Source organism: Tachyglossus aculeatus, chromosome 4 (genome assembly GCF_015852505.1).
Source record: "Tachyglossus aculeatus isolate mTacAcu1 chromosome 4, mTacAcu1.pri, whole genome shotgun sequence".
NCBI classification, from domain to species: domain Eukaryota; kingdom Metazoa; phylum Chordata; class Mammalia; order Monotremata; family Tachyglossidae; genus Tachyglossus; species Tachyglossus aculeatus.
This window is the reverse complement of record NC_052069.1, coordinates 88,706,924-88,729,895: the sequence shown is the minus strand read 5'-3', so window position 1 is coordinate 88,729,895 and position 22,972 is coordinate 88,706,924. Positions and strand designations below refer to the sequence as shown.

General features: G+C 45.3%; 1 protein-coding gene across 2 annotated transcripts in view; it reads left to right on the top strand.

Annotated features, from left to right (window-relative positions):
* Positions 1–20,662, top strand: part of PLEKHF2 (pleckstrin homology and FYVE domain containing 2) — a 35,152-nt gene extending 14,490 nt beyond the window's left edge. The window contains exons 1-2 of one of the 2 annotated variants that reach the window (XM_038744720.1): positions 12,172–12,333; positions 17,324–20,662. In XM_038744720.1, coding sequence (XP_038600648.1) covers positions 17,341–18,090 — 750 coding nt within the window. In that variant the 5' untranslated portion in view covers positions 12,172–12,333; positions 17,324–17,340 and the 3' untranslated portion in view covers positions 18,091–20,662. Of the gene's footprint in view, positions 1–12,171; positions 12,334–17,323 lie in introns of those variants that run through there. The other variant, XM_038744719.1, reaches the window with a different exon arrangement.
* The last annotated feature ends 2,310 nt before the right edge of the window (positions 20,663–22,972 follow it).

The window sequence follows — 22,972 nt, the reverse complement described above, 5'->3', positions numbered from 1 at the left end:
CGACTTTTCTACAGTTCGAGGGCTTTTCTTGAATTCAGTCTTTCAGATGAGAACTAAAGAGCCACCAGCCAATCGGTGTTATTTTCCAGCGTGATCACCTTTGTAGAGTGCAGATAGTTAAATAATGAAATTGGCACCTTTCACTACTTGGGCTTAGGACGCAGTGTGGCTGAGGACCTATTTAAGTGTTTTAATGCAGAGTAAGAATTTTACAAGTAAACAGAAGCCTAGAGTTCATTATTATCTTGAGTTTAAGAACTTTGGTGCCCATTCCCCCAGCTCCTCTATAGTACTGTGAATATATTGAATACTAACTTGGAGCCCACTGTTGGGTAGGGACTGTCTCTATATGTTGCCAACTTGTACATCCCAAGCGCTTAGTACAGTGCTCTGCACACAGTAAGTGCTCAATAAATACGATTGATTGATTGCTGTACAGTGTACTAGGTATTTGAAAATTACCAAATAGTGACGTGCTTTCTGCCCACTCAGTCAACTGTATTTCTTGATTTACAAGCTTACATTCTAACGGGGGAGACGTATTTAAGAAATATTTACAACCAGACATCAAAAAGATTGAATATAGATATAGATGAGCGCCAAGGACAGATATAAATAACTTTGCTGATGGGTTTATATGGCTTCGGGTGCCGGGAAATTATTTTGGGAAGGCTTGATGGAGGATGTGGGATTTTAGGAGGACATTGAATGTGGGGACAGCTGTGGTAAGTCAGATCTGGGGGTGGGATTTCCAAGCTGCGGGGAACAGGGTGAGCGAGGCAGGTAGAGACGAGAGAATTGAGAATAAGATGCAGCTGTGGAGGGATGAAGGGAGCATTTTGGGGGAATAATGTGAAATGAGAAGGAAGGGACGGTGAGGCGTGTTGGTTGTGGGCAAGGAATGTGTTTGGCAACTCTGTTACATGGTACTCTCCCAAGCTCTCAGTACAGCGTTCTTCACACAGTAAGCACTCAGTGAATACGATTGATTGATCAAAAAAGCCTTGAAGCTGATTGTGAGGAATTTTTGTGTGATACCGACTTAGCCCCCTTTTTCCTCTCCTCGTCCCCATCTCCCCCGCCCTACCTCCTTCCCCTCCCCACAGCATCTGTATATGTGTTTGTACAGATTTATTACTCTGTTTATTTTACTTGTACATATTTACTATTCTATTTATTTTGTTAATGATGTGCATCTAGCTTTACTTCTGTTTATTCTGATGACTTGACACCTGTCCACATGTTTTGTTGTCCGTCTCCCCCTTTTAGACGGGGAGCCCGTTGTTGGGTAGGGACCGTCTCTAGATGTTGCCAACTTGTACTTCCTACGTGCTCAGTACAGTGCTCTGCACACAGTAAGCACTCAATAAATACGATTGAATGAATGAATGAATGATACAGAGGGACATGGGGAGCCACTGGAGTCTTTTGAGGAGGGGAGAGTTGTGGGCTGGGGGACGCTTCAAGAAGATGGTTTGCACAGCAGGATGTCCAAGTAGAGACGGCGTGAAGGTCGGAGGAGACGCAGGACAGCAGGTGAGATGAGAGGTCAGAGCTAGAGAGATTGGGAGCCATCTGCCTAAAGAGGGAAGCCGGAGCCAGGTGAGTAGCTGAACTCCCTGTAAGAGTGAGTAGAGAGAGAAAACGGGACTTAGAACGGAGACTTTGGGGGATGCCCTCCGACAGTGGGGGAGACAGAGGAGGAACCAGCTAATGTAATTGAGAAGGAGCGGACAGAGAGGTAGGAGAAAAATCTCATTAGTCCCGGGCCAGCCAAGTCAAGGCTTGATGTGTTTCGACGAGGAAGGAGCGGTCTACACTGAAAACAGCAGCTGAGAAGTAGGGGAGGATCTCCGCTGAAAGGAGGTCATCGGTGTCCTTGGAGAACACATTCTTGGTGGAGCGAAAGGGACTGAAAGCCAGGCTGCATGAGTCAGGAAGGGAGTTTGTGGAGAAGAAAATAAGGCAGCGGCTGCGTGTGACCTGTTTTGGAGTTCAGATGGGGATTCACTCATTCAGTCGTATTTATTGAGCACTTACTGTGTGCAGAGCACTGTACTAAGCGCTTGGGAAGTACAAGTTGGCAGCATATAGAGACGGTCCCTACCCAACAGTGGGCTCACAGTCTAGAATGGAAGCTGGGGGATGGAGGAAGCTTTTGGTCAAGAGAGTTTTTTTTTTTTAGAATAGGGAGAGTCAAAAATAGATTTGAAGGTTGGGGGATAGGAGTCACTTGGAGGGAGAGGCGCCGGAAATGGCAGCGAGGGAGGAGAATGGGACAAGCGATTTTAGGAGGTGAGAGGAGATAGGGGTTGAAGAGCTGAAGTCGAAAACTGAGTGACTTCGGGGTTGTGTCGGATCAAGACTGCCCTGTTTTCAGAGCGTGCGTGGGCATTTGCCTGCTGGCTCGGAGAGTGCCCGGCGCATTTCCGTTACAGGTGAGCAGTGGCTGCCGAAATCTACCTCTGCCCTGCACCTGCTCACGGCACTATACAGAACAACTACAGTTCTAGGAAACCTTTCCCCCCAATCTGGTGTCACAAGGGATTTCCCCAGATTCCTTTTCGGGAGTTGAAAGTTTGAAAGCCGCCGTGGTTTGCTCCACCCTCCAGCTTGTTCTACCCTCTAAATGGAGCCAGCATGATTAGGAGTTAAGGAGAGCCTTCATTTTCATCTGGTGAGTGATGTTTCCAGCAGTTATTTAGGAAAAGATATTTGTGAACTGGGACTTTAGATTCTGAATCCTGTTGGAGACCTTATCCAGTGATGGAAAGCTGAATGTGGTGTTTGCATGTAAAAAAGTGAACTTTCAAAATTGAAATTTGCATACTCCTTAGATTGACCTCGGAATTACACTTCTTGTGTACATGCACGTGAGACAATCTGGAAGAATGAACGGTTACCAAATGAGTGAATAGTAAATCGCACTAACATACTTGTTTCAGTTTTATTCGTTTTCTAATGAAAACAGCTGTCAGCTGCTGCTCCAGCTGCCCATACGTAATTGTGTACCTTTTTTTTGGAGCTTGTTTATCCCTCAACAAGCAGATGTTTTTCAGTAGGTAGAGGAGATCTATTTTCTTTTACATCGTATTTTGGAGACATAGGATTAAAGAAAGACTCTTGTTCAGTTCTTGATATGCACGACTACATACCGTAGTCTAATGAACATCTGCTCTTTTGGTATTTTGTGAAATGTAATGTCTGAATTTCTAAAAGAGACACCTAGTCCAATCATAAGTATGCACAGTATTTGTTTCTTTTACGTAAATTTAGCCGTCCAGAATGAAAGCACTCTAGTTGCCTTTAAGTTTTGTCCTAGGCAAACACGGCAACATTAGTTCTTCCGCATTCTCTGGGCTCTGTTTAGTTTGGCCAATTTCCATTATTGCAGAAAGGGTGAGTTGAGTCACATATTGTTCAGCCTGCTCTTGGGCCCAGCCTGGTATTTCTCCCAGGTAGAGAAGCAGATACGACGGGTTTCAGTCTAGAGCTTGTCACCACCCTCATCCCCAACCGTGCTTACTCGATGACCTAGCAGGCGTGGCACAGCGTCGTCGAGTTTACTGCCTATAGGGAAACATCAAAGTGATAGCATGAGAGTGATGTGTGCATGTGGCCATACATCAAAATAAACATAAAAGTGCTAAATTGGCTGTGGTGAAGGCACGACCAGAGGTTCCGGGGAAATCGGTCATTCTAATTGAATGTCAGTGGTGTGCAGAGCACCTGAGAGAGTATGATAGAAGACATTATCCTTACCCATTAGCAGATTATAGTCTGGGGGGGCAGAGGGATGGATGAAGAATCGTCACAAAATAGCTTACAGAAGAAAAGAGAAAGGAGGAAATATATCTAAGTGAATACATCAGTGGAAAGAGCCCGGACTTGGGAGTCAGAGGTCATGGGTTTGAATCCAGGCTCCGCTATTTGTCAGCTGTGTGACCTTGGACAAGTCACTTAACTTCTCTGTGCCTCAGTTACCTCATCTGTAAAATGGGGATTAAAACTGTGAGCCCCCCGTGGGGCAACCTGATCACCTTGTAACCTCCCCAGCGCTTAGAACAGTGCTCTGCACATAGTAAGCGCTTAACAAATACCATCATTATTATTATTATTAAATAGGATATGTAGGTCAGTATGTATAGAAGTGCTATGGTTGGATGTGAGCTATAAAGCTAGAAGAGCTGAGGAGGTAGCTGAGGAAAGGAAAGATGGCTTGAGGATTATTCAAGGGATGTCTTCTGGAACATAGGGAGAAGTCAGGATGGCTCAGTGATGATGATGATGATGATGGCATTTATTAAGCGCTTACTATGTACAAAGCACCGTTCTAAGCGCTGGGGAGGTTACAAGGTGATCAGGTTGTCCCACGGCAGGGGGCTCACAGTCTTCACCCCCATTTTCCAGATGAGGTAACTGAGGCCCAGAGAATTGAAGTGACTTGTCCAAAGTCACACAGCTGACAATTGGCAGAGCTGGGACTTGAACCCGTGACCTCTGACTCCAAAGCCCGGGCTCTTTTCCACTGAGCCATACGTAATTGTGTACCTTTTTTTGGAGCTTGTTTATCCCTCAACAAGCAGATGTTTTTCAGTAGGTAGAGGAGATCTATTTTCTTCTATGTCATTGTATTTTGGAGACATAAGATTAAAGAAAGAATCTTGTTCAGTTCTTGATATGCACGACTACATACCGTAGTCTAATGAACATCGGCTCTTTTGGTATTTTGTGAAATGTCACAAAATACATGTGAAAAGGGGAAATGTCCTTTTCTTTGGAAAGCGTTCAGACATCTCTTTCTGGTCTCTTAGCTACCTCAAACGAGGTGACTGTGAATGTTTGATCCCGGGAACAGCCGTTACTGGTGTGGCTAATTGTATTCTGCAACTCATCTTCACTCCTCACCCCAGCTGTCAGTCACAAGCCGGGGAAAGGGGCTGAGCGGAGTGGTTGCCCCCATTCTGCCCCAGCTCCCTCTTATCCCTCTTTCACACCTGTGCGGGGAGGGGAAGCTAGAAGGGGAATGTGGTGGTGGGATCACCTGTATATATGTATATCACCTGTATATACGTTTGTACATATTTATTACTCTATTTATTTATTTATTTATTTTACCTGTACATATCTATTCTATTTATTTTATTTTGTTAGGATGTTTGGTTTTGTTCTCTGTCTCCCCCTTTTAGACTGTGAGCCCACTGTTGGGTCGGGACTGTCTCTATGTGTTGCTAACTTGTCCTTCCCAAGCGCTTAGTCCAGTGCTCTGCACACAGTAAGCGCTCCATAAATACGATTGATTGATTGATCACAGGAGGCGTGAGCCAGACAAGAGGGCCAGAATTAGGCACCTGGCACAGGGATGGGGCAAAACGTGTCTGACGGTGTTCTGCTTGCAGAGGTGGAGGTGATGTGTGCTTGTGTCACAGAGGCATTGAAAAAGAAAGCAAGATACTAGAGTGTGGGTGGAAGACAGTCGAGGGAGGCAGAAAAACTCCGCAGAACAGGCAAGAAGGGTGAATCAGCTCTCTCCCTCCCACTTTACCTCGCTGAACTCGTACTACAACCCAGTTCGAACACTTTTCACTCCTCCAACGCCAGCCTGTTCCACGGTACCTCGGTCTGGTCTATCTCACCCTCGAACCCTTGCCCACGTCCTCCCTCAGGCCTGGAGCTCCCCTTTCGTATCTGACAGTCCACCAGTCTCCTCATCTTCGAAACCCTCCTAAAGCCACATCGCCACCATGAGAAGCAGCGTGGCTTAGTAGATCGAGCCCGGGCCTGGGTTTTAATCCTGGCCCCTCCGCTCGTTTGCTCTGTGGCCCTGGGCAAGTCGCTTCACTTCTCTATGCCTTAGTTACCTCGTCTGTAAAATGGGGATTAAGACTGTGAGCCCCACGTCGGACAACCTGATAACCTTGTATATACCCCAGAGCTTAGAATAGTGATTGGCACACAGTAAACGCTTAACAAATACCATTAAAAAAACAAAAAGACCTCCCTGACTAAATCCTCATTTCCCCTATGTGCCCTCTGCCAACTCTACACTGGCTCTGTAGATAACCTTGTATATACCCCAGCACTTAGAACAGTGCTTGGCACATAGTAAGCACTTAAATTATAATTATAATAATAATGGCATTTATTAAGCACTTACTATGTGCCAAGCACTGTTCTAAGCGCTGGGGAGGTTACATGGTGATGAGGTTGTTAGAACAGTGCTTGGCACATAGCGCTTAACAAATACCATAATAATAATAATGGCATTTATTAAGCGCTTACTATGTGCCAAGCACTGTTCAAAGTGCTGGGGAGGTTACATGGTGATGAGGTTGTTAGAACAGTGCTTGGCACATAGCGCTTAACAAATACCATAATAATAATAATGGCATTTATTAAGCGCTTACTATGTGCCAAGCACTGTTCAAAGTGCTGGGGAGGTTACATGGTGATGAGGTTGTCCCACAGGGGGCTCACAGTCTTAATCCCCATTTTACAGAGGAGGTCCCTGAGGCACAGAGAAGTTAAGTGAGTTGCCCAAAGTCACACAGCTAACAGTTGGCGGAGCCGGGATTTGAGACCCGGACCTCTGACTTCAAAGCCGTGCTCTGTACACGGTAAGTGCTCAATAAATATGATTAGATGAATGAATGAATGAATGAATACAAGGGGAGACAGATACAAAAATGCATTACAAATGGGGAAATCATCAGTATGAGGATATGTACATACATCCTGGCTGGGGTGAATATCAAAGTGATTAAGGGGTACATAATAACAATAATAATTGTTATTAGGAGAAGCAGCGTGGCTCAGTGGAAAGAGCCCGGGCTCTGGAGTCGGAGGTCAGGGGTTTGAATCCCGGCTCCGCCACATGTCTGCTGTGTGACCTTGGGCAAGTCACTGGACTTCTCTGGGCCTCAGTTCCTTCATCTGTAAAATGGGGATTAAGACTGGGAGCCCCCCGTGGGACAACCTGATCCCCTTGTAACCTCCCCAGCGCTTAGGACAGTGCTTTGCACATAGTAAGCGCTTAATAAATGCCATCATTATTATTATGGGCAGGGATCAGGTCTACCAACTTGTATTTACCATGTGCTTGGTACAGTGCTGTTCACAGAGTAAGTGCTCAACAGTGGTTGCCTGTCCACCTCCGTATCAAAGAGAAAGTCCTCACCATTGGCTTTAAAGCAGTCCTTCACCTCTCTCCCTCCTGCCTCACCTCGCTTCTCTCCGTCTACAACCCAGCCCACACACTTCGCACCTCTGATACTAACCTTTTCACTGGGCCTCTCACCTGTCTCGCCGCTGACCACTGACCTCCTTCCTACCTCTGGCCTGGAACACCCTCCCTCCTCAAATCCTCTGCCAGACAATTCCTCTCCCCCCACTTCAAAGCCTTACTGAAGGCACATCTCCTCCAAGAGGCCTTCCCAGACTAAGCCCCACTTTTCCTCATCTCCCACTCCTTTCTGCGTCACCGTGACTTGCTCCCTCTGCCCTCTCCCCCTCTCCCTGCCCCACGGCACTTATGTCTATATCTGTAATTTTATTTATTTATATTGATGTTTATTTGTATTGATACCTGTCTCTCCCCCTCTAGACTGTGAGCTCGTTGTGGGCAGGGATTGTCTTTATTGCTGCATTGTACTTTTCCGAGCGCTTAGTGCCCACAGTAAGCGCTCAGTAAATGTGATTGAATGAATGAATTAAATGCCACTTGCCTGATTGAAATGATTTACCAGCAGTAATTGCAGGTAACACTGGGGGCGAGGCATACCCAGCGCTTAGAACAGTGCTTTGCCCATAATAAGCGCTTAACAAATGCCATCATTATTATTATTATTATACACATCCTGGGTGATGTCAGCAGTTGCTGCTGGACATATGCCTAGGTTGCACGTGTGCTGGGAGGCTGTAAATTGGGGTAGGTACATGTTAGGTTGGACACAGTCCCTGTCCCACAAGGGGTTCATAGTCTAGAACAGGTACTGAATCCCCATATTACAGTTGAGGAAACTGAGTCACAGAGAAGCAAAGTGACTTGCCCAGGGTCACGGAGCAAACAAGTGAAAGATTTGGGATTAGAACCCACATCCTCTGATTTCCAGGCCCGTGCTCTTTCCACTCGGGCATACTGCGTCTCTTAAAGATTTTTTTTTTAGGAACAAATAAGTGCAGAAAAGCCACATTTCTAGTTGGGAAGATGCTAGAAAAACTACCAGTTTGAATAACTTGCCCTGCCCCTTCTCCCCTCTCCTCTCTTTCATTCCTCCTCCTCCCGCCCCCCCAACACACAAGTGACGATCTTGGATTGGTCCTGTAAGGAGGAGTTCATAATGTTTGAGACCTCTTGTGTGCAGCTCTTCCGGGGCACTTGCATGAACTGTTAAACTTGTTAAGAGAACCTAAACTGTTTTCATTTCTAGACTGTGAGCCCACTGTTGGGTAGGGACCGTCTCTATATGTTGCCAACTTGTACTTCCCAAGCGCTTAGTCCAGTGCTCTCTGCACACAGTAAGCGCTCAATAAATGCGATTGAATGAATTTGCCATTAAGTGAGGTCTTTCTCCCCACGAATGGCTCTTTTTTGGTTTGGGACATTGTGCATGGTTCTGCAAAATTCTCCCAGAGTCCTACCTCAGAGTTTGTCATTTGGCTAATGAGATTAGCAGACAATTTACGGTTACCAGTAGGGTTCATTTGGGGCTTCTTGAGAGACTTTACTCCCATCTGCGTAATTATGCAAAACCTCCTGGCGGTCAGTCCCGACTGACTATTTGGTCAGTCCTGGCAATTTGGTAAATGGCAATTTTTAATGGCACCTCTCCCCCATTTTCTTGACCTTGCCAGGCAAACAAAGCTTTCACTGTATTTAATAATAAGAAAAAGTCTTATGCTTATTTCTAGGTTCAAATCTAATTCTTTCACGTGTTTCAGAGATGACGGAAAATGAATTAATAGTACTTATTGAGCACTTTCTGCAGAGTAGGGTACTAACCTCTTGGGAGAGCACCGTGCAACAGTTTCGGAAGACACGTTCCCTGCCTTTAAGGAGCTTACAATCTAGAGGGGACAAGTACTAAAATAAATTATGGTCACGCACATAAGCGCTGTGGGTCTGAGAGTGGGGTGAATATCGGTTGTTCAAAGTGTACAGTAAAAAAGTGCAAAGGTAATGCAGCAGGGAGAGGGAGTGATGTGATTTTAGTAAGACTTTTAAGGTTGGGAGAGTGGTGGTCTGCTGTAGATGGAGGGGGAATCAGGAGTTCCAGGCCAGAGGGAGGATGGAAAAGGGGTTGGCAGTGAGATGAGATTAAGGTACAGTGAGTAAATTGGCATTAGAGGACTAAAGTAGGTGGGCCGGATTGTGGTCGGAAATCAGCAAGATAAAGTAGGAGGGGGAGAGTTGATTGAGTGCCTTAAAACCGATGGTAAGGAGTTTCTGTTTTATGCGGAGGTGGGTGGGCAAGCATTGGTGGTTCTTGAGAAGTGGGGAGACACAGAATGAACATTTTCTCTAAATAAGTGATGTGGGCAGCAGAGTGAAACATGAACTGGAGTGGGGAAGCGACAGGAGGCAGAGAGGTAGCTGCAGTAATCAAGGTGGGATTGTCACTCTTTATTGGCATATTGTACTTTCCCAAGTGCTTAGTACAGTGCCCTGCACACAGTGAGCGCTCAATAAATACGATTGAAAGGATGAATATAAGTGCTTGGATCAGCGTAGAAGCAGTTTGGGTGGAGGGCCATATTGTACTTTCCCAAGTGCTTAGTACAGTGCCCTGCACACAGTGAGCGCTCAATAAGTACGATTGAAAGGATGAATATAAGTGCTTGGATCAGCGTAGAAGCAGTTTGGGTGGAGGGGAAAGGGTGATTTTAGAAATGTGGTAGAACCGACAGGATTTGGTGATATTGAATATGTGGGTTGAATGAGAGAGATGAGGTGAGAATAATACCAGGGCTGTGGGCTTGTGAGATGGAGGATAGTGTTGTCTACAAGGGCAAGGACAGGGTTTGAATGGGAAAGTGAGGAGTTATGTTTCCATCAGCGGGACATCCAGGTAAGTGGTCGCTTGAAGGCAGGAGGAAATGTGAGATTGCAGAGAAGCAGAGGTTCTAGAGAGAACTGGAGAGGTAGATTTGGGAATCATCTGTGTAGAGATGGTACTTAAAGCTGTGAAAGAGAATGAGTCCTCCAAGGGGTTGGGTGTAGGTGGAGAATAGAAGGGGACTCAGAACTGAGCCTTGAGGGTTCCCCCACTGTTAGAGGGTGGGAGACAGAAGAAGAGACTGAGAGAAGGAGGGAGTCAGAGAGAGATGGGAAACAGGAGAGCACTGTAGTTAGTGAAGTCAGGATTAAATGTTGTTTCCAGAAGGGAGTGGTCCACAGTGTTGAAAGCAGCTGAGAGGTTAAGGAGGATTAGGTTGAAGTAGAGGGTATTGGATTTGGCAAGAAGGAGATCATTAGTGACCTTAGGGCAGTTTCTGTTGAATGAAGGTGGTCGAAGCCAGATTGGAAATGGTCAAGGAGGGAAATGGAGAAGTGGAGGAAGTGGGTATAGACAGCTTGCTCAAGGAATTTGGACAGAAATGGCAGGAGGAAGATGGGGCAATAACTAGATCGAGGTTTGTGGTCAAGGGAGGGTTGTTTAAGGGCATACATGAGCGTGTTTAAAAGTGCTGGGGAGAGAGCCGGTGGGAAAGTGAGGGGTTGAAGGTCCAGGTCAGGGAAGTGAGAAGGGAGGGGGCAAGTATTTTCCTAAGGTGTGAAGGGATGTTGTAAGAGGCACAGGTGGAGGGGTTGATTTTTGAAAGGAGGCAGAAGATCTCTTGAGAAATGGATGGGAAAGATGGGAGCATCGAAGACAGTGCGATTGGAGAAGAGCAGGGGAGATTTTAGGGAGATCACACCTGATGGTTTCAGCTGCATGACTAAATAGTGAAAAGGCCATTAGGGGCAAGAGCTGTGGGAGTTGTGAGACAGGGTTTGAGGAAGTTAAAGCTGAAACAGCTGGTGTGCACAGTTGGCCCGAGAGTCAGTAAGGACGGAGAAATAATGATGCCAGGCAGAGTTAAAGAAGGTGAGGATGTTGGAGATGGACGATGTTGGCCTCTTATCTTTATTGCCGGGGGCAGCGCTCCATAGCTCATATAAAAGAGTTGAAGAAGCATCCAGTGCTGTTGATCCAGGGTTGTGGGTGCGAGATTGATGGAGGGATGGGGGCAGCGAGGGAGTTAACTTAGTGGAGTGGGCGGTATTAACAGCATGGATTTATGTGCCAAGAGAAGGTAGCTTGGGAACGGAGACCAAATGGGGTGTGAAGACTAGAAAATTAGAGGGAGCCACAAGATTGAAGGTCTCTTTAGTGGAACAAGACAGATTTGTGGGGGGTGAGTGTATGGGAGAGAAGCCCGGTGAGGAAGTTGTGGACCGATAAAGAAATTTCAAGGTTGGTGTGGGTAGAGATTGTACAGTGGCTAAAGATGATAAGATTGAGCGCTTACTGTGCAAAGCACTGTAGTAAGAGCTTGGGAAAGTACAATAGACTATGTCAAGAGGTTCCCTGCCCTCAACGAGTCTACAGTCTAACAGGGTAGACAAACATTCAAGTGAATTACAGGTAGGAAAGGCAGAAGTGCAAAGGATATGTATATAAATGCCTTGAGAGTACAGACTCAAGTGCATAAGTAGCTTAGAAGAGAGGGAGATAGGATGGGAAAAGTATAATCGGGGAGGCTTCCTGGAGGAGTTGTGATTTTTTTTTTTTAGTAGGGCCTTGAAGGTGGGGAGAGTAGTTGAAGGGAGAGAGAGGGCATAGCAGTGGGTAAGTGAGGAGAAAGATGAGTGTGAAAACCAGCGAGAGGGTTGGTATTAGGGGAGTGAAGTACGCAAGCTGGGTTAATAGTTGGGAAGGAGTGAGATTAGAGGTTAGATGCAGGGAGAGAGATGATTGAGAGTCCTAAAGCTGATGGTGTGGAGTTTCTCCTTGATGATTTGGATGGAGGACCACTGGAGGTTTTTGAGGAGTGGAGAGAAATGCGCAACATGATTTTATTTTTTTATTTTATTTTATTTTTTAGAAAAATGATCTGGGCAGCAAGAGTGAAGCTTGGACTGGAGAGGGAAGAGGCTGAAGAAAGGGTAGTCTGTGAGGAGGCTTATGCAGTAGTCGAGATGTGCTGTGACAAGTGCTTGGACCAGTGTGGTGGCAGTTTGGAAGTTAAGATGAAGTTACTCCACTTGAAGAAAAAAATATAAGGAAGACTTTCTTGGGCTGTGAAGCAATAATAGCCTTTGTCATACCTGTCCTGTCGGTCTTCAGTGAGGTAACCGGGGTGGACCGTTTCCTTATTACTTAATCAAATTGTTTAAGCAGTTAAATTTTAGGCTGGGAGCCCACTATTGGGTAGGGACCGTCTCTATATGTTGCCAACTTGTACTTCCCAAGCGCTTAGTACAGTGCTCTGCACACAGTGAGTGCTCAATGTATACGATTGAATGAATGAAATATAAGCCTGTGCATGTTTGCATGGAGGTCACTGTGATCGGAATTGGTGATCATGTACAAAAATGAGAGATGTGAGTGGGTGAGGATCGACTCCTAATAAAGAGAACTAATTCCAGTTGGGTTTTACCTTCACCTTTGAGGAGCGAAGCTTGCGAGCTGAAGAGTAGCGGAAGAGGGGAACCTATAAGTAAAGGTGGAAAGAGCTAGTGGAGATCCTTGAAGCCATGGTAAGACCATGACACACCAGGGCAGTTGTTAATATCACAGACTCCAAGTTGTGGTCTTAGGGGTCCCTTAATAATAATGATGGCATTTATTAAGCGCTTAGTATGTGCAAAACACTGTTCTAAGTGCTGGGGAGGTTACCAGGTGATCAGGTTGTCTCACCATGGGCTTACAGTCTTAATCCCCATTTTACAGATGAAGGAACTGAGGCCCAGAGAAGTTAAGTGACTTGCCCAAAGTCACTTGCCAAAGACAATTGGCAGAGCCAGGATTTGAACCCATGACCTCTGACTCCAAAGCCCGGGCTCTTTCCACTGAGCCATGCTGCTTCTCATGGTCCCTTGTGGTCTGATAAAGATTTCTGGAAGCCCTCGCTGTCTCCCGTCACCTGTTTTTCTGTGTCTGAATGTGCGTGTGTTGTCTAGGGTTTGGGTGAATAAAGTGGGTGTGTGAGGATGAAAAATCTCAAATTCAGGGTACCCCAGGAAATACATATAGTATGTATTTACTGAAAAGTGTGGGTGTGTTGTGAACTGTTGTATTGTGGATACATTTCCTGAAAGACTGAAATGTAGGTTGATAGTTTTCTATTAGAGCCAATCCCAACATCAGTCAGTCAGTGTATCAAGTACTTGGGAATCAATCAATCGTATCTATTGAGCGCTTACTGTGTGCAGAGCACTGTACTAAGCGATTAGCACTGTACTAAGCGCTTGGGAAAGTACAGATTTAGTAACTGGTGGACGTTATCCCTGTCCGTAAGGATTTTACGGTGTCCTGGGGAAGGCCGACAAAGTAAATTACAGATAAGGGAAATAGAGGATAAGAATATGTATAAGAATAATAATGATGATGGTATTTGTTAAGCGCTTACTATGTGCCAAGCACTGTTCTAAGTGCTGGGGTAGATACATGGTACTCAGGTTGTCCCACATGGGGCTCAAAGTCTCAATCACCGTGTTACAGATGAGGTTACTGAGGCACAGAGAAGTTCAGTGACCTACCCAAAGTCACACAGCTGACAAGTGGAGGAGCTGGAATTAGAACCCACAACCTCTGGCTCCCAAGCCCATGCTCTTTCCACTAAGCCGGGCTGCTTCCTAATGTACCTAAGTGCTGCGGGGCCAACAGTAGTATTGAAATGCTTAAGGGGTACACAGCCAAGTGCATAGTCAACTCAGAAGGGCGGGCGGATTGAGGAAATGAGGGCTTTAGTCAGGGGAGGCCTCTTGGAGTAATCAATCAATCGTATTTATTGAGCGCTTACTGTGTGCAGAGCACTGGACTAAGCACTTGGGAAGTACACGTTGGCAACATATAGAGACAGTCCCTACCCCAACAGTGGGCTCACAGTCTGGAAGAGTACATATGATTCTACAGGTAATGGGAAGGAAATCCTTCAGCTAATTAAAAAATACAGTCTAGATCACTCCCTGCCACTTCCCCTTCCCCTCTGCTGTTTTTAGGAAATTCATCTCCATATCCCTAAGCATAGCCACCTCAACCTGTATTCCAAGCTCCTCTGTCCTACTCCTCAACCCAGGATTTCATTTATATTTTAAAAACCAGGGGCGTACGGGGCTCCCGCTCAAGACTGTGTTCCGCCACCGTGGTCTCTGTCAGAAATGGAGCAGGAAAACGGGGGTCCTGGGCAGGATGGCTAAATAACCGAGTTCTGACCCCATCGCCAAGCGCTTAGTCCAGTGCTCTGCACACAGTAAGCGCTCAATAAATACGATTGATTGATTGATTGATTGATTGCCTTTCCCCAAGCAGCAGTGAGCTGGTTCTGTTTGAGCCGGCCACTTTCCCTCTTCCAGCTCCTCCCTGTTAGCTGCTTGTCGACTCCTCTAGACCGTAAGCTCCCAGAGGGCAGGGGAACATGTCTACCAACTCTGTTAGAGTGTGCTCTCCCAAGCACTCAGTACAGTGATCTCCCCGCAGTAAAATAAATTGGATTGATTGAGTACCTCACACTACTTTAGCCCAGGGGCATTTCCAGCTGTGATGGAGACAGCCAAGCCCAGTGGTTGCGGTTAATGAACGGGAAGCAGGTAGCGGCTGAAGGGCTGTCCGGAGTGAATCAATCAATCAATCGTAGTTATTGAGCACTTACTGTGTGCAGAGCACTGTACTAAGCGCTTGGGAAGTACAAGTTGGCAACATATAGGGACAGTCCCTACCCAACAGTGTCATCCCTTCCCTTCCTGCCCCATCTGTGCTGGATCAAAAACTCCAGCCTGCAAACCTGTCTACTTTTTTGTTCACCTGTCTACTTGTTTTGTTTTGTTGTCCATCTCCCCCTTCTAGACCAGAGAAGCAGCGTGGCTCAGTGGAAAGAACACGGGCTTTGGAGTCAGAGGTCATGGGTTCGAATGCCGACCCCGCCACATGTCTGCTGTGTGACCTTGGGCCAGTCACTTAACTTCTCCGCGCCTCAGTTTACCTCATCTGTAAAATGGGGATGGGGACTGTGAGCCCCCACGTGGGACAACCTGATCACCTTGTATCCCCCCCCAGCGCTTAGAACAGTGCTTGGCACATAGTAAGCGCTTAACAAATGCCATCATTATTATTAGCTGTGAGCCTGTTGTTGGGTAGGGACCGTCTCTCTATGTTGCCGACTTGTACTTCCCAAGCGCTTAGTGCAGCGCTCTGCACACAGTAAGCGCTCAATAAGTACGATTGAATGAATGAATGAGAGGAAAATGGCGCAGCAGATGCATGAAGAGGAGGAGAAGGGGGCGGGCAAGGAACCAAAGCAGAGATTGGACATAACATATCATCTATTAGCAGCGTGGCTCAGTGGAAAGAGCCCGGGCTTTGGAGTCAGAGATCATGGGTTCAAATCCCGGCTCTGCCAACTGTCAGCTGTGTGACTTTGGGCAAGTCACTTCACTTCTCTGTGCCTCAGTTACCTCATCTGTGAAATGGGGATTAAAACTGTGAGCCCCCTGTGGGACAACTTGATCACCTTGTAACCTCCCCCAGCGCTTAGAACAGTGCTTTGCACATAGTAAGCGCTTAACAAATGCCATCATCATCTATTAGTGCCGGACCCGTCTCTGGAATCTCAGTATCGTGGCCGATCGGAATCGGGGGGTACGCCTGAAATAACTGAAATAATACGCCTTGGGTAAACTGAAGGGCATTTATGGTTGCCGAGAAGAATTGAGCAGTACCCGAGGCAGCACAGCCTGACCGCCAGTGCAGAATGCACAAGACCCAGATTTTGACCTTACATACGTGTCTACGTTAGTTCTGGATAATTGAATCTTTTTTTCTGCAGAAAGCCCAGCAGGCAGTAATTAGTCGTACCCTTTTTTTGGTGGTAAAGAGCTGTGGTATCCATTTTGCTATCTTGCAGCTCTTCCGTTTAGCACTCCACCCTGCTTGATTTTTCTCTGCCTTGCAAATGTGTAAAGCTAGGGAGGTTATGATGATGAAATGTCCTTGTCAAGTTTAAGGATTCAGATAAAGAAGGCACAGGGCCTGAGGCAATTGAATTGTAAGTCAAGTTTGTGATAGCAAACTTGTGTGTTTTAGACATTTTCCCCAATTTACCTTGGAGTCAGTCAGTCAGTGAAATGTATTGACCGTTTATTGTGCGGAGAGCACTGTACTAAGCGTTTGGGAGAGTACAACAGAGTGGGTAGTGATTTTATTATTCAAGCGTTCATAGAATCTGGTGTGTCATTTTTTCAAGTTTCAATATTTTCAAGGTTCTTGTCTCAAAAAGACTTTGCACACGCTACACAGTATCTTCAACTATGAAGGCCAAATCTCAAGATTCGCTGATGCTCAAAGATGGATGTTTTAATAATAATAATAATAATGATGATGGCATTTATTATGCACTTACTATGTGCAAAGCACTGTTTTAACTTGAAAGGTTTAACTTAATGAAAGTTTATATTGAATGTTGTATTCGCTTTTTGTTTTCTGACAAGCTTTTAGAGTGAAGCACTAAACTAAAAATCTGTGACTCAATAATAGGGCATCAGGTTACATGGAACTGTAAAAGAAGAGTCAGATGATAGCTATTAAGGAAAGAATTGGAGTTCCTCTCCAGTTTGTCTAAGAATCACCGCGAGTCATTAGAAATCTTGTCTGGATGCTACAAGGATAGTAATAAGTGTGGTATTTTGATGCTTACTATGTGCCAAGCGCAGTAGCGAGATGTGGGGTAGCTCAAAATAGCCAGGTCAGTGAGAACAGGTATTTAATCCACATTTTACAGATGTGGAAATTTAGACACAGAGCGATTGTGAAACTTTTAGACTGTGAGCCCACTGTTGGGTAGGGACTGTCTCTATATGTTGCCAATTTGTACTTCCCAAGTGTTTAGTACAGTGCTCTGCACATAGTAAGCGCTCAATAAATACGATTGATGATGATGATTGTGGTTTTGCCAAGGTAACAGCAGGCAGGTAGTGGAGCTGGTATTCAAACTGGTCCCCTGCTCCATCCCGTAGGCCACGCGGCTTCTCACGACCTGCAGCTCCGCATAATTGGTAGTAGGAAAGCGGCCCATTTCTGAGAATTGATTTCCCTCTCTAACGGGTGCCAAACTTGCATTTTAGGCCCCTCGCAGAAGAAGATGGTGGATCGCTTGGCCAACAGCGAAGCAAACACTAGGCGTATCAATATAGTGGAAAGCTGCTTTGGAGCGGCAGGTCAGCCCCTGACCATTCCCGGACGAGTTCTCATCGGCGAAGGGGTGTTGACCAAGCTGTGCAGGAAGAAGCCCAAAGCGAGGCAGTTCTTCCTCTTCAACGACATCCTCGTCTACGGTAACATCGTCATCCAGAAGAAGAAGTACAACAAGCAGCACATCATCCCCCTGGAGAACGTCACGATCGATTCCATCCAAGACGAGGGGGAGCTTCGCAACGGGTGGCTCATCAAGACGCCGACCAAGTCGTTCGCCGTGTACGCGGCGACGGCCACCGAGAAGTCGGAGTGGATGAACCACATCAACAAGTGCGTGACCGACCTGCTGTCCAAGAGCGGGAAGACCCCCAGCAACGAACACGCCGCGGTGTGGATCCCGGACTCGGAGGCGACCATCTGCATGCGTTGCCAGAAGGCCAAGTTCACCCCCGTGAACCGCCGCCACCACTGCCGCAAGTGCGGCTTCGTCGTGTGCGGCCCTTGCTCGGAAAAGCGGTTCCTGCTCCCCAGCCAGTCTTCCAAGCCCGTGCGGATCTGCGACTTCTGCCACGAGCTGCTCTCGAGCGGGGAGGTGACCGCGTGCCAGCCTGCCCGGTCGGATTCCTACGGCCAGTCGCCCAAGTCTCCGCTAAATAACACGTCGGACGACGACGACGACGACGACAGCAGTGACTGAGGGCGGCGGAGAGCGTCCGCGGACGTTTCAGAGCCAACGACTTTTAGGGGGGAGCGTCCGATCGCCCTCCCGAAAGTGTTAACCTAGCCATAAATTGGCCGGAGACACTTAACTCTCGTGCCTCGGGATAGCCTGTAAACCGTAGGCTCTTTCTTTGGTTTGGGTTTCGGTTTATTCCCCCCACTCTCCTGCAGGGATAGACTTCGTTGCAGATGCATCGGATCATCTTCCGCCTTCTTATACTTGAGTATTTGTAGACTGTACTTTTCACGGAAGTTTGGAAAAAAAAAAAAAAGTCGATATAGCTTTCTTTTATTTAACAGATTGTGACACTGATATATTTTATCACTATATTTTGATACGGAAGCCACTTCAAATGTCGCGTGTAAAATTTTGAAAAACCAAATATTCTCTGGTGAGTCCCAGGAACTCAAATTTTTTTCTATCCATTTTGTATAGCGAGGGGAGGTTTCAGGAGCAGGGGTGCGTACTTAGATGTCACTAATTTTGGAAGTGTTTTCTTTTTGCTTTTATTTATTTCACACCGTAGGTAGTGCCTTGTAATCGATAGCGCTGTTTACAAGAAGACAAGTCCGTCCTCACCTCCTAAATTCGTTAGGAACATCAGAAAAAAAAGGTGCTATTCGAAAGTTAGGGCAAAATCGAGACTTTAATAAGGGGCGTAAAGAGGATATACCTTTGACCACAAATAGCTAAATTTAGAAACATTTTCATTCATGTAGGTGTAAGCTTTTTTTCCTGTAAAATAGTCTGAAGAGTGATTATATTTTTACACTTTTTTTATAGGCAACAAATTATAATTGGCAGGTGCATTTCTTAAAATGTGATTTTGGAAAGTTTTTATGTTGACATTTTTGTCACATTATTTTGAACCTTCATTCTGCACTAATGTCTTTATTTTGGTGGGGGGGGGGGGGCGTGGATGATTTTTTTGAGGTAATTTGAAATCAAGCTCAATTTCTACAGTGAAAATTCCCCATCTGGCACCCTTGAAAAACACCTTTGCCTTTTAAAACAATCCCGTGACAAAAAGTCAGAATGGAAAGTGCTGTGTTTAAAATATCAGGGATTGAAGTTGGAATTGAATCATTTGCCAACTGTTTAGTGCACAATCGCATAGAGTTGCCTCAACTTTGAAGAGATTTCTTGCCTGCAGAGAGATTGTCCTCCAGTTGCAGCTTGCTAAGTAAACTCGGAATCTGCAATCTAGTAATGTAAATTTTGGAAAATTTAATCCTAATCCAATGGTAATTCTGTATTTGTCAATCAGTCGTAGGTGAATCGGTTTACTATGTTACTTGAAAAAAACTAAGTGGAAGTAGAATGTCAATTGACTTTTTTCTATGGTAATCTTTGTTTAATCTATGAAGAGGGTTTTTGGATCATTTCTGCACTCCTTTGCCTTTTGGGGAAAAAGCTATGTTTAAAGGCATATTAAATAAAATGTTTTGCCACACTGCACTATTTTCCCCATCTATGGGTTGCAGATAACTAAGTGTGCTTTTAGTGCATTAAAAAAAAACCAGAAAAAGATAGGTTTTTTTTCCACTCTAGTTCTGGGATTTTCCAACTTCAGAAATCTTTATACAATGAGAATTTGATGGGGTGCTAACTCAATAATCCCCAATTGTGAATTATTACAATATTTAAGCATTTGATCAGGATACTATTTGTTTTGTTCTTATTGAACCTTCAAGGCACTTGAGAATTTATTTACCTACTCATTGGAAACGAAAAATATAAAACAAGGAATAAGAGGGTTGGGTGTGGGTGTTTTGTTTAATGGAAGGCGAACTGTTGTCCCCAGATGAGCATTATATGTTGGTATACATTTTTGGAAAGGCCACTAATACCTGAGAATGATCACAGTCTCTATTCTTGAACACAAGAAAAATTCTGAATGATTGTAGCCGTTCAAGAAGACATTTTCATATTCGGTAGCCCAATGATTGTACATTTATATAAAAAAAAATCCCTATTTTATTTACCTTGTTTTCTGTAGAAAACACATGATCCCGAGGCTTTCCCTGGAAAATAACACAAATATGTAATATACCTCTTGTTACCTTGTTCTGACCCTTTTTCCTCTAATTTCTCCTGATCTAAAAGGATGCGGTGGTTTTACGTATTCTTTTCAGGAGGGAGGCTTTTTCTGCACTTTTTTTTTTTATTACCTGAGAATTTTAAACTTCTTTATTAGACCTTTAAAGCATTTTCTCGTTTTTACTTGACCATCCTGCTCCCTGTGAATGACGTTTGCACTTTGCTGCACTGATCCGTGAAGCTGAAACCAAATTGATATCTATAGGAGGGGAAAAAAAGCATTTCCGTTGATAGTGTGGTGTAAAAATTCAAAGCCATCGGGCACCTACAAGAGTTGTAACACGTTGATGTAAGTTTCTTGTTATTGTTATCTTCAGTCTTTGAAATTTTTGTAAAATGGGAATGAACTTTATATTACATACCCTCAGATTTTAAAGGGTACTCTTTGTAATCGGTTTTCTATCAAGCGTACTAATTCTGCTCTCAAATATATGGTCTAGCTGAAAAATCAGTGTGGTGATAGTTTTTTGTTACTGGTCTATGGTGGGTTCCGGTTCTTTGCTGAGGGGAGGAGCGTGGCCTAATGGAAGGAGCCCGGGCTCGCAAGTCAGAGGGCCTGGGTTCTAATCCTGGCTTTGCCACCTGTCTGCTGTGAGACCTTGGGCAAGTCTCTCAACTCCTGTGCCTCAGTTACCTCATCTGTAAAATGAGGATAAAGATTGTGTGCCCTAGGCGGGACAGGGACTGTGTCCAACCCTACTATCTTGTACCTACCCCAGAGCTTAATACAGTACCCGGCACGTAGTAATAATAATAATTATGGTGTATAAGTGCTTACAATTTGCCAGGTGCTGAACTAAGCGCCGGAGTGGATCCCATTAAATTGGGTTGGACACAGTCGCCGTCCCACATGGGGCTCACAGTTTCAATCCCCATTTTCTGATGAGGTAACTGAGGCATAGAAAAGTGAAGTGACTTGCCCAGGACCACACAGCAGACAAGCGGCAGAGCCAGGATCAGAACCCATGACCCAGGCCCATACTCTATCCACTGACCCATGCGGCTTCCCCCACAGTAAGGATTTAAGAAAAACCATTAAAAAACCGAAAGTGAACGTATATTGGCGTGTCTTTCTAGTAAAGTCTCTGGCTATTTATATTTGACGTCTTTTGCAACACGCTTTTCAGAGTATTTTCTAAACAAATTTTCAGACATTTTGAAAGGATAGGTAGGTAGGTCTCCAGGCAGCCCACAGATCACCCTGCAAAGCAAACCTTCAGTACATTTTTAAGTTCTCACTAGTGGAGGGTCTGCCTTTCCTCCAGTCTTCTTTCAATCTGCAGCAACCGAACTACAATGGTGACTACTCATCTCATCTAGAGTTTCCTCTCTGCTCCTTTTCTTCTTCTCCTGCTCCTACCCAGTGGACTTTTAAGTCTGTCTTACTCAACCCAGCTAGATCTGGGTTCTTTTAGACTGTGAGCCCACTGTTGGGTAGGGACCGTCTCTATATGTTGCCAACTTGTACTTCCCAAGCGCTTAGGACAGTGTTCTGCACACAGTAAGCGCTCAATAAATACGATTGATTGATTGATCTCAGGCCCACCTCCCCTCTTTCCCACTCAACCTCTGCCTCCTGTCCCCCACTCCTAACCTTCCCCTGTGAATGATCTGTGCCATTCTTTTTTTTTTTTTTACTCTATTATTTTATTTGTACATATCTATTCTATTTATTTTATTTTGTTAGTATGTTTGGTTTTGTTCTCTGTCTCCCCCTTTTAGACTGTGAGCCCACTGTTGGGTAGGGACTGTCTCTATATGTTGCCAATTTGTACTTCCCAAGCACTTAGTACAGTGCTCTGCACATAGTAAGCGCTCAGTAAATACGATTGATGATGATGATGATGATTCTTCCTCTCACTAAGGTGCATAATTGAGAGTTGAAGGTAAGAATGGGCTTTTCAAAACAAGTTGAAGTTAATAAGTTCTAGGATCATGAAGAGAATAAGCAATTCAGTGCATCGGCGGTAATATTTTCAAATAATTGGGGCTTCGTTAAGTGCTTACTATCAATCAATCGTATTTGTTGAGCGCTTACTGTGTGCAGAGCACTGTACTAAGCGCTTGGGAAGTACACGTTGGCAACATATAGAGACAGTCCCTACCCAACAGTGGGCTCACAGTCTAGAAGGGACTATGTGCCAAGCACTGTACTAAGCGCTGGGGTAAGTATAAGATCAAGTCCCACATGGGAGAACAGGTGTTGAATCCCCATTATACAGATGTGGGAACAGGCATAGACAAGTAAAATGACTCGTCCAAGGTCCCACAGCAGGCAGGTGGCAGAGCTGGGATTAGAACCCAGGTCCTTTGCCAGGCCGGTGCTCTCCTTGTCAAATGTAAATTGATCTTAATTTTTGTTTCTTTTTTACAGGTATTTTGAAGGAAACACCATTTTGCACGATACAAATGCTAGCTTTCGCCCCAAACTGGTAGGGTTACGTCAGATTTTTCCCGTTGTCACCGAGGATCTTGTGCCATAGACATTTAGAAAGCTACAGCCGTGTTGTGCAGGAGCCCGGGCTCTGACCTCATCCTGACTCGCCTCCGTTGGGCTTCCTCCACAACTGCTTTCACCTCCCCTGACAAAAATATATCTGCAGATAGGCCAGGTTACCTCTTGGCAGCTTGAAAAAACAGCAAAAAAGCAGCAAATAAGGAAAAACTTGTGTTCCCCCAAAGCTTTTTCACCGAGACAGTTAACTCTCATGTTGTCACCCCTCCTTACTCGGTGGCTGCTGTAATGCGCACACCAAAA